Genomic DNA, 12,387 nt, shown 5'->3' with positions numbered 1-12,387 from the left:
ACACAATGTTATACATATATTACACAGCGTCATACAATATAAGTAAAAGTAATGATCATATTCTGTCTCCAAACAGCACCACATGTAGTTATATACATAAGCTCCAACGAAGCATACCTTAGGATCAGGCTTCTCCATGAGTATTTCAGCTTTTTGTGATGTTGACTAAATGGCGAACAGTAGTCACTGACACTTGAACCTGAAGGTATTGTGCCATAAAACCATGTATGCTTTTTGCTCAGTAACATGAGCTCCTGCGTAGAGTGAGACAAACACTGACACCGAGAGAGCAATATCTTTTATTGTATACCTTACGATTTTAGCAACAGTTTGGGAGCTGGATTCTGCTGCTTGGTTGCCATTTGTAACCACAGCATTTGGCAACGGTTTATTTTTCCAAATAAATAGTCCAAAGTGACCTAGGAGAGAAGTTTCTGTCATTTTCCTGATATTTTTGCACCTTTAAATAATAAATAATATAAAATAAAAATCCAACTTTATAATATCTTACAAAGATGATACCACTCTCTCTCCCCCTGTCTTTCTCTGTCTCTCTCTGTCTCTCAATCCCTCACACACAGACACACACACACACACACACACACACGTATTCAGTGCAGGAAACAAATGACCTTTTCAAAAAATCTGTTGTAGTAGATCTTTATTTGATTAAGACATTGTCCAGGGACATAGAGAGAAGTACAAAATATCTTTAAGAACCTAACAAAAGTCAGCCCGCCTTAAAATTTTGGGACATTCAGATGTCTGAACTCAGTGAGTCATTTTCCCAGCTGTAGTTAATATTTTATAAAAGTCACTTGTGCAGCCAGAAATCAACATGAAATTGTTCTGAGACTCAACAATAGGTTTTTTTCTGGTTGCTTAATCGGCCCTCCATGGATATTGCCAGCATGAAACCCCAAATCCCAAAATACCTTCTGCGGGTGGAATGATTCACAAAGGTCATGTTTTAGAGGCTATTGAAGTCCAAGATACTGCAGTCACGGTTGGGCCCATATTTAGACATTTTTGGCAGTGCACATTATGAGAAAAAAGAATCTGTGCCTGCTGGTTGCATTCATCCTTGGAAAAGATTCAATTCATCTTCCCACTGGCAGATCAGCAGTAATTTCTCATGAACAGTCAGCTTCAGGAACTTAAAAAAATTATTTAATGAAAGGATTATATTTTAATTGATAAAGCTGTATTCTAAATTTTTTTCTTCTGAAAACTATTTGATAAAGGCAAAGATACTTTGCATAATTTTCTATATGTATATGAATTTCCAAAGCCCTTTAAAAGATTGAACGGCATGTTAAAATTGAAATCTGCAGAAAAAAGTGAAGTGAGACAGATGAGAAAGACTTCAAAAGAAATACATGCAAAACCTAAATAAAGCATCAGTCTTTGCTATGTTACTACTGAACAGGTTACAGTTTAGACATTGCATTTGAATATTGTTTTTTTTTTCTTTTAAATTTGGATTTTATTGTTTTCTCTATTATTTTCTCATGTGTATTCAAAAAGAGATGTCAATCTTAGTTGGGATATCTGATCAAATAAATGGCAGGTGAAATGAAAAGAATGATTTCTTAACCACCGTACAAGTGAACCTCTGCAAGGAAAATACTCAAAGAAACATAAAAGATCAACTAATTTTTAGTTTTTTTTTATAATGGAACTCATATCTCATCATTCTCCATAAAACACTTAAGTATAAAAGGAAGGACATGTGGAAGAATAAGCCACAGACAAACATGGCCAATGGATTATTTGACCAGAATATACAGTAGAGTACAGTACTGCACATTATTCTGCTTCCGGGCTTGTGATAAAACCCGATGTCAACAGCAAATGTATTGCCTGAGAAAGATACAGTAAACCCAGAGAGGGGGAGGGAGAGAGATAACAAATTTGCAAATGCTATCAGCAATGCAGAAAAGTCCTGAAAGGAAGATAGCAAAAGCAAGAATACAGTGGAGAAATAGAAGGGGAAGCGATATAAGGGGAACATGGAATTATATGGGTGTCACATATACTGTATTATTGAGCCATGGCTGGAGGAAGTGGGAGCGAGGAGAGTGCCTGTTGGTCTGAGCTGACGTAACAGTGATCCCCTGCTACAAGGATGAATGGGGCTAATTTCTTTCAGGCTGCACTAAAGGCAGCGAGAAGGAGCTCACAGGCTGCAAATCACTCATTACTCTTTGTGTTTGTGTATATGTTTAGTGTGCAAATGTGTGTAAATGCAAGATTGTTAGTAAACTAGCATATGTGTGTGTGTGTGTGTGTGTGTGTGTGTGTGTGTGTGTGTGTATGAATAAAAGGTCCAGCCCACACTGTACCTGAGAAAAAAAGGAAAGCCAAATATAAATGTGTGATATTTTCTGTTTTTTTTTTTTTTTTTGGTCACAGCCATTGCTAGAGTGAGAGCCATTTTTGAAGCTCACAGAAAGCAGAGGCAGTTAGTTTTTTACTGTAGCACAACAAGATTTCAGAGGACAATGCGACAGAAGCTGTTTCTAACACAAGACAGATGTTTTTCACATTGATTTATTGCAATATGATGGTGTTTCGAGAGTGACTGTACATTAAGACACATCCAGAGAGTTAAAGGCAGTCTGCACAGGCCATATTGAGGCTACCTCAATATATGAATATTAGAATATCTCTAAAGATATGTTCTTTTGATGTATTTCTAGAAGAGCATAGAGCCAATTCTCAATTCTCTGCAGTTTCTCCCCCTTTATGTAACCATGTGAGGAACAGATCATTGCCAAAGCATCAGATCAAATCTGTTAATCCAAACATAATCTTTCAGGATGTGCTTTGCTGTTTCAACAGCTTTTTCTCCTGCAGCAAAGAGTTTCTTGTATGTGCTGATGTGGAACTTTTTTTTTTTTTTTTTTCGTTTTTCTATTACTGTGCATTTGTTTAACTCTCTTTCTTTCTTTCTATCTTTCTTTCTTTCTTACTGTCTTTCTTTCTTTCTTTCAAGGTGGAGAGGTACCCTATACCACTCTAGCTACGAGGATGATGATGGGCGTTTGGTGGATGTTCGCTCTAATTGTCATCTCCTCATATACGGCCAATCTAGCAGCGTTCCTCACCATCACACGCATAGAGAACTCCATACAGTAAGTATCCAATAGATTTTGTCCTCTGTTGTCGTTGGTGGCAGTGCTTCCTTCAAAATACGGTTCCATGTCTTTCATTTTCTGAAAAACTCATTGGTACTGTGATACAAGAAGTGAAAATCCTTTAACTATTAAATATCATATTTAGTTTTACTTCAAAGCTGCACATCACATCAACACAGATGTACAACCTCCATAATGCAAAGAAAAGTAAGCACAGAACACAAAAGTATGTATGTATGCAGATGTACACATACACACATACAAACACATGCACAGGTATGCTAGCTAACATATACTCAGCAAAGAGTTGTGTATAGTTGTACATACGTGACAAATTGTTCCTAACACACAGAGATATAGTGTAGTCTTTCTTTCTGTGCTTGTCTGTTGCTCAGTGTGGAAATACATTCTGCATGAGAGGCAGCTCACAGACACACAGAAACACACACACACACACACACACACACACACACACACACACACACACACACACACACACACACACACACAATCACTTTCCTAGCCCTTCCTTCCACTCTATCAATCCTTTCTCAGCTCCTCCTTCTTCAGCCCATCATAGGATGGTAATTTCCTGTTTGCATCGAGATTGTATCTATCATTATATGTGTGTGTGTGTGTTTCTTTTGTGTGTGTTTGTTTCCACTGATGAAGATAGGCAAGATGATAGAGATAGAGATAGAGATAGAGATAGAGATAGAGATAGGGAAGCAAAAGTGAGAGGAGAGTGTTTTTGCATGTTCCTCCTAGGTTGGTTGCAGAGACTGTATAAAGGCAACTGGCAAAGCCTTCTACTCTCATTGCTGTGCTTTCACACACACAGAGACATGCACACAAACAAACACATTATTTCCCCAAGCTCTGTGCCCTCTGTTTATCTATCCTTGTGATAATATGTTTGCTAGCTTCTCTCCTGGTGGCACTAGGAAACGCTCATCTCTCACTGGACTAATCAGCATGCCAAAGCATCCGCTATGCCCAGCAGTGCCACAGTCAATTGTGCTTAGCTTTGGAATAAACAACATTTATTTCTCTAAATCTAATCACTCTCTGTCTCTTAATTTCTTTCTGTCAGTTTGTCTCTCTGTTGTAGTCTTTTTCTGTCTCTATTCTGTCTTTGGAAGACCTCCTCCTTTTCTTCTTTGGTTTACTTTTGACTCCATTCTCTCTTCTTCACACTATCTTTTTTTTTTTCTTTTATTCAAGTCCTTCTCTCCAGTCCCTTTGAAAATGAAAAAACAATCACTTTGCTCATTTTCTTTTGTCTATCCTGTCTATCCTTTTTTTCCCCACTCAGATTTGCTGTCATACACAATTTACTCTCAGTTTGCCGCTTCATTCAGTATCCATTGAGCTAATTAAGGATTTCCATAAATTTTAATGCATTATCTTTAATATGTTTACTCTTCTGGGGTCATTAGTGGCATAATTACCACAATAACAGCAGGTAACCACATGGCCTTGGCCTCCAAAGAAGGGTGGTGGGATGAGCAGTGAGACGGAGCACACCTAAAATAAACTGTGTCATCATAAAGCATAACAAAACTTCAATGGAAAGTTGAAGAGAGTAGCCGAGCGACTAAAAGGAGACTGTGATGTTGTGATTAGTGTGCACTTTTATCTGTTATTACTTGATTAACATATTACACAGATGGAATGACAGTGAATGCATTTGCCTGTGAGTCATTGATAGAGTGAATTAGTATGGAAGTATGGAAAAGAGCAAGCAAGCAAATACACGGGCAGGAGTGGAAGAGAAGGCTAGGGAAGTCTGAGTGAACCGTAAGGACAGAATGGGATTTTAAGTATTAATGCCCTTGTTTCATCCTGGAAATTCAATAACAAGTGAGTGTTCACAACCCTCTCTGGACTATTTCACGCTTGGATGTTTTCCCTCAATTTCAGTGTGAATCCTTTAGGAAAACAGTGAGGGATGGCAGTGAAGAGTGGCAACGGGAGGGAGCAAGAGAGCAACATACGAAGACAGAGACAAAACAGAATAAATATTATAAAGTGGAAATGAAGAAAGGAAACACATGGAAGAAAAACAGACAGATTAAGAAAAAAGGGAAGGAGAAAGAGAGACGTGAGGAGATAGAGAACAGAAAGATGAGAGAAGGGTAGAAAAAGAAGAGTGGAGAGAAGTAAGTAAATATGGAGAGAGGGGAAGGATTTGGGCGATGAGTCAGAGTGAGAAATGGATTTTGGAGGGTTAAAAAAGTGAGAAAAGTGTCGGCACCCGTTGAGAGAGGGAGGAAATGGAAGGGACGAATTGGAAAGGATGGGAAGATTGAAAGACGGACTGAGTGTTTGAGGATAAAAAGGTTACTTTAAAGGCTCATGAAGTCAAGATTGAATGTCACACTATCACTTTATCACCCTCAGTTGGTGAGAAAGGGATTGTTACAGCCCTGTCCTTTGTACAGTTTATAGTTGCCAGTAACGAAAAGGATTATAAACTTTACTCTTTCATAGAAAAAGTACCAACATACTGTATAATGATATTGCTTTATAGTGGCCAACAATAACATATGATATAATAATAAAGTAAAATCTGACTTGATCTACTTTGGCTTGGATTGTACCTCACCTGTACATTGCTCTGGGCAAAAGCATCTCCCAAATGAGAAAATGTAAATGAAAAGTCTCACCTACTGCACCAGTAGAGTACTTGATTTATAATAATACATACAAAAAGAAAAAAAAATTGCATATACTGTTGAATAATTACACAGGTCACGATCTCAAATAAAGAGTCATGATAAATATATATTATATAATAATAGCAGTTTGAAAACTTAGTAAGCCTACTCTAAAAAACAAGTTTAGCTGCTACATCAGTTGGCTTAGATTGCTTGTTGTTCAAGGCCATTTTTTAATATGTTGATGAACTGATCAAGGCTCCGCTGCCTTTACCCAAATTAGTTTCCCTACAGAATCACAGAGCGAAGATCATCCTTGTCCTCTGGCGTCTGAAAAAAATGAAAGCCCATGGAATAACTCTAGAAAAAAGAAACACCTGAGGTGGCACAGCAACCCAAGTCATTCCAACAAAATAAAAAACAGCTGAAATAACAACCACTAATAATGTCTTATTTTTATTATATTCCCCTTAAAGGTTAGACAGGTTTTAGTTTTGCTAAGTTTACTTTCCTAATAGACCAAATTTTCAGAAACAAAGTTATACGCACGGTGATTACTCACACGTATACTCTGAATAATATGCAATTAAGACGATCTCTCTCTTGCATTTCTGTCTTTCTCTGGCTCTCTTTCTCACTCACTCTCCCTCTCTCAATCACACGCACACACATGCACATATACTTACTATTTGTTACAAGATACATTTGGCTGCTGTTCACTCCATTTACTTGCTCATTGAGCTGCTTAGGGGGAATATAATTGGTTGCAAAATGAGCCAGCATACACACAGGACAGAAACACAAGTGTGTGCACACACACACGCAGATTTTAAATTCACATGAAACACTCACAAAAGACAATTAAACACATAATTCATAAATGCATAGCTCAATTTGGCAACATACACACAATCATAAATTTGGAGACATCCGGTGTCAGTGTTTATATCCAAACCCAGACATTTAGTAGTTTTTGATTAAAATGAGTTATTGTAGACTTTTTATTTTTGCCCACTCCTTTTTTCCTTCTTTAAATGAGATGCTGTCCTTCCCTATTTCCATAGAAATACAGTAGGTCATATGAAGTAAACATCACACTGGTGTATTTTAGCAACAGCAGAGGCAGGTCTTACAAGTTCTAACAATCCTCAAGTCTGCAGTCAGCAAAATGATAACTTATTTAAAGGATGCTTGGTATTTAGTTATTTAAGAGGATGAACACTTGTTTTAAAATACTGTTTTTAACATTGTTTTTGTCTGGAAAATTTTTTTGGAATGACGCTGTTTTTCCAGGTTTGAGACCTACATCACATAATTCCCCTGTAATATTTTCGGTCATTTCAGTTTTAATTTTCAAAACTTTGGAGCATTTACAGGGATTGAGCTTCAAGCTGTCCCCTAAAACTGAGGCGAATCAAACCAGTTCTGCATCTTATTTTGACAGAAGCTGCAGTCCACTTGTAGCCACTATGGACACACTGGACATTTGACTCCATCCTGTATGCAAACTCTTTGTGTCTTCTTCTGTTATCTCCTTTTCTTGTTTCATCATTAACCATTTTTTTCTCACATAAACATGTTTATATATTCAATGAGACCTGTCTCAGTAAAATCTAAACTTGACATATTTTTCTCGCTCTGTCTCTCGCTCTTCCTCTCTCTCTCTCTCTCACTCTCACACTCCTACACATGCACACAGCATTAAATAACAAGCTTAGAGTTACTACCCAGTGAAAACAATTCACAAAGGGGGAATCCTGGTCAAAGGGTGAGCTGATAGATGTACTTATTCACAGGGGAGTGGTGAGGAGGGGAGATTATTAAGGCCAAAGATTAATTGATGGCAATAAAAGATTCATGTTCACGGCAAAGTTCATTAAAATCTTCAAAGGTTTTTTTTTTCTTCTCAGAGCAGCTCGGAGAGATAGTTGACAAGCGCATGAGCGCGAGCAACTGCAAAAGCCATGACTTTTCATAAAAAGTGTGAATGGGTTATTTCATATGTATGTCTGTGCGTCCATGTGTTGTGAGCAGCCTTGTAATAATTCAAACGGCACCCCCTTGTATTTGCCCATTGTTAAATCTGCTTGTGGGTGTATTACAACTGAATTAATGAAATAAGATACTGTATACTTGTTGTTCTTCATTAAGCAGGACACGTTGTGCGTTTCTGTGTGCACGTTTTGTTTCACAAATGTGTGTCTCTCAAATCCATGGGTGGTATGTAGCAGCCATTTAACAAACAAACAGTAATTAGTTCCTGTAATGGTTCTCCATAACATTTCTCAGCGGCCAAACTCTTTGAGAGGCAACCCAAGCACTGTTGTGTTATAATTAACAATAGCTAGTGTATTCCCCCAGAGGTGGAATTTATGGGTGAGAGGCTGAGCAAGAGAGAAAGGATGAGAGAGAGAGAAGTAAGAAAAAAAAAATGAACAAGACAAACTGACTTGTGCTTTTTGTCATTTCTACTTCTTTATTAGTGCCTCCCCTTTTTCTTGGTATAGTAGGAGATATCAGCTATGTGAAGTTAGCCAAGCCATCTTGTTCAGCACTGTGAACTGAGTGAGTGCTGCTGTCTAAACTGCTTTCCACCACAATTTTTCTCACATTTGTTGGTCATAGCCTATTCCCATTTTTTTCTAATTTCATTTAATGTATTTTACATGTTGCTGCCAACTCCCGCTGTTGGCCCATTGAGAGTTTAGATCCAAATCATTCATTTATGGGGAAGAGGTAGTTTGAGCCACCATACAGCTGGCCACTCCATGAATACTCCATGTGTACTATTCAAACCCCTTCCTCTCCAGACCCAGCCATCTACCACCTTTTACCGAAGTTCGTTACATCCAGTAGATTTGTATTACCCTAATTTCATCCTAAATGTACGTTGAAAATATGGGCTAAGGTATACAGTTGAACTTCCAGTGTGATGTGAGTGAGTAGAAGGCTGAAAACCCTGTGTTGCTGAAGTGTCCTTAAGTAAGGCAGAGCCTCAGAGTTTTACTCTGACCTCTCAGAATATCCCATCATTACCCCTAAATTGAGGTAGTCTACGTTATGCGTAGTCATTGCTAAATTCACTCGTGCATCTATGTGAGTACTACCTCCTCTCACCACTTGAAAAGGAAAGCAAGGGAATGTGTGAGCATGGGGTAGGGCTATATTTTAGAATCATAATGTATTACTAGTTCATTACCATGGACTGTCATTGCACAGAAGGATCAGCTCCTCATTTTTTTTGCATCGTTGAGCAGGCTTTTGATTCCAAAGCCATGTTAGTGTCATCGCTAACATGGTTAAAGTGTAATCACAGCAGTAGATGCCGCTGGGTATTTCTACATCTGCATGGTGCTTATGATGAATGTATGGCTGGAAACAATGTGTATACTAACTCTTTTCACCACTTGTCTCTCTCTAGGTCTCTACAGGACCTATCCAAACAGACAGAGTTGCCTTATGGTACAGTTTTGGACTCTGCAGTATATGATCAGGTGCGCTCCAAAGCTATGAACCCCTTTGAGAGAGATCCCATGTACTCCCAGATGTGGCGGATGATTAACCGCACTGGAGGAGGTGATAATAATGTTGAGGAATCAAAAGAAGGCATTCGCAAGGTAGGTCTTTACTTTTTTAATTAGTTGTTAGTTCCAGAAAAAGGACCACTGACACATGTAAAATCCTTGTAGTTAGTAAAACAAATGTCAGAGTTGGATGACTCCTGTGATAGGTTTTGAATATAGTGGACTAGGTGCAGAATGGCAGGATCATCAAAGAAATTATTCTTTACCCAGTGCAGAGCATTCACATTCAGGCCATCATTTGCCAACATCTGACCTTATCATTTTTGAGAACACACATAATTTGGTTGTATTGTGAAATCAAACTGAGGGATAAAATGCAATCAGTCCCTGTGGTTGTCACACGCATGACATACAGTGGCATGAAAAAGTTTGTGCATGCTTGGTAAAAATTTCTGTTACTGTTAATAGCTAAGTGAGCAAAAGATGAACTGATTTCCAATAGGCATTAAGTTAAAGATGAAATGTTTCTTTAATATTTTAAGCAAAATTACTTTTTTGTTTCCATCTTTTGCAGTTTAGAAATAACAAAAAAAGAAAAGGGCCTGAAAACAAAAAGTTTGAGCACCCTGCATGGTCAGTACTTAGTAACACCCACTTTTGCAAGTATCACACTTTGTAAACGCTTTTTGTAGCCAGCTAAGAGTCTTTCAGTTCTTGTTTAGGGATTTTCACCCATTCTTCCTGGCAAAAGGCTTCTAGCTCTGTGTGATTCCTGAGCAGTCTTGGATGCACTACTCCCACTATGATGTTTAGGTCAGGGGACTGTGAGGGCCATGGCAAAACCTTCAGCTTGCACCTCTTGAGGTAGTCGATTGTGGATTTTGAGATGGGTTTAGGATCATTGTCCTGTTGTAAAAGCCATCCCCTTTTGATCTTCAGCTTTTTTACAGACGATGGGATGTTTGCTCCCAGAATTTGCTGGTATTTAATTGAATCCATGCTTTCCTGTGCCAGTGAAATGTTCCCCACTGGCTGCAACACAAGCCCAAAGCACGATCGATCCACTCCTGTGCTTACCACTTGGAGAGTTGCTTTTTTTCATGAAATTCTGCACCCTTTTTTCTCCAAACATAACTTTGCTCATTGTGGCCAAAAAGTTCTCTTTTAACTTCATCAATCCGCAGGACTTTTTTCCAAAATCAGGCTTGTTTGGATGTACCTTGACAAACTTCTGACTCTGGATTTTGTGCTGAGGATGCAGGAAAGGTTTTCTTCTAATGACTCTTCCATGAAGGTCATATTTGTGCAGGTGTCTCTGCACAGTGGAACAGTGCATCACCACTCCAGACTCTGCTAAATCTTCCTGAGGGTCTTTTGAAGTCAAACGGGGGTTTCGATTTACCTTTCTAGCAATCCTACGAGCAGTTCTCTCTGACAGTTTTCTCGGTCTTCCACACCTCAACTTGACCTCCAACTTTCCTGTTAACTGCCATTTCTTAATTACATTACGAACTGAGGAAATGGCTGCCTGTAAACACTTCTTATAGCCTTTTCCTGTTTTGTGGGCATCAGTCATTTTAATCTTAAAAGTGATAGACAGCTGCTTAGAGGAGCCTATGGCTGCCGATTGATGGGACAAGGTTTGGGGAGTCAGATTATTTATAAAGCTTAAAAACTTTGCATCACCTGGCCTTTCCAAATGATGATTGTGAACAAGTCATAGCCTTAATAAGCTAATTAATATCTGAGACCTTGGTAAAAGTTATCTGAGAGCTCAAATCTCTTGGGGAGCCCAAACATTTGTATGGTGCTACTTTCCATTTTTCACTCTACAATTGTACAAAACAAAATAATACACCAATCTTGCTTAAAATGTTGACTTTGACTTGATGCCTTTTGGAGATCAGTTCATCTTCCACTCACTTAACTACTCACAGTAACAGAAATTTACAGGGGTGCCTAAACTTTTTCATGCCACTGCATATTTTCAGTCATCACAGGCTATACAGGTTTGAATTTTAACTTTTATTGGATCTTTTTAACATATATATATAGTATTTCATATCTTTCAAATACTGTTGTAGTATCCTTGCTCTTCGGGAGAGCAATTTCACTTGAGAGCATTCCTGCCCAGCATTATACTAAATGTCCAAACCAATCATAAAACAAGTCATATGAAAAAGGTATAGCACACTGTATGCAAGTGCAGTGTTTCCATTGAATAAAATGGGCAGCTGGTAATTAATGTCACATTGCTTTGCAGATAGGGAAAATTTAACTATATCCAGTACGTGATGTGATGATACCAGTAGGGATGAGAGCCAAAATGTCTTCTCCAGTAAAAGCACCCAACACATTTATTTCTTTTGCACTTAGTGCCTGTACAGCATGTCCTTAAATTCCAAAATGGTAAAAGACAAGGCTTCACCAATGCAGCAAATGTGCTACTTTGCCTGCTCATTAGTTTTTTCCTTTTTTTCTTCTACAAAAACGACAAAATATTTACTCGCAATGGTGATAAAAATATTTTTTCTAAGGGCTAACCCTAACCCACTGTTTACATTTAGTGCACTAAAATTAAAAATTAAAAATGACTAAAATTATCAATATAAATAATACCCCTAAAGTTAAAATCACTAATTTGTTTGTAAACCTTGACTTTAACTCATACTTAATTCAATACATATAAATAAAAATTTAGATGGGTATACAGTGCATCCTCATTGTACACAGCTCAACCTCGGTCCTGTTTTATATACAGCTCATGCTACAGGGTTGTCTGTGTTGATAGGGGATAAATCAATCTTAACAATGTTAATGATACACAGATAACATGCGCATGGTTATACTTACTTACTTCCCTTGGTGATTACCCAGCATCATAAATACCTGACTGCCACATCTCATTTGCACGCATCCCACTTTCTGTTTGCATCGCCCTTTTCTCCTCCAGTGAGGGTCTCACTTTATCCCTCCTCCTTCTAGAGTATATTACACCTGAGCTCTAGTCAGCATTGGAAGCGATAGAAGTGTTAGGATGAGTGATTAAAGTGGTGGGCAGTG

The 12,387-nt window shown here is 38.2% G+C and overlaps 1 protein-coding gene across 1 annotated transcript in view; it reads left to right on the top strand.

Moving 5' to 3' along the window:
* grid2 (glutamate receptor, ionotropic, delta 2) overlaps nucleotides 1-12,387 on the top strand; it is a 191,933-nt gene that overhangs the window by 126,475 nt on the left and 53,071 nt on the right. The window contains exons 10-11 of the mRNA XM_040154379.1: nucleotides 2,999-3,137; nucleotides 9,222-9,417. Coding sequence (XP_040010313.1) covers nucleotides 2,999-3,137; nucleotides 9,222-9,417 — 335 coding nt within the window. The remainder of the gene's footprint in view (nucleotides 1-2,998; nucleotides 3,138-9,221; nucleotides 9,418-12,387) is intronic.

Source organism: Xiphias gladius, chromosome 19 (assembly GCF_016859285.1).
Source record: "Xiphias gladius isolate SHS-SW01 ecotype Sanya breed wild chromosome 19, ASM1685928v1, whole genome shotgun sequence".
Lineage (NCBI taxonomy): Eukaryota > Metazoa > Chordata > Actinopteri > Istiophoriformes > Xiphiidae > Xiphias > Xiphias gladius.
This window is presented reverse-complemented; position numbering and strand designations above follow the sequence as displayed.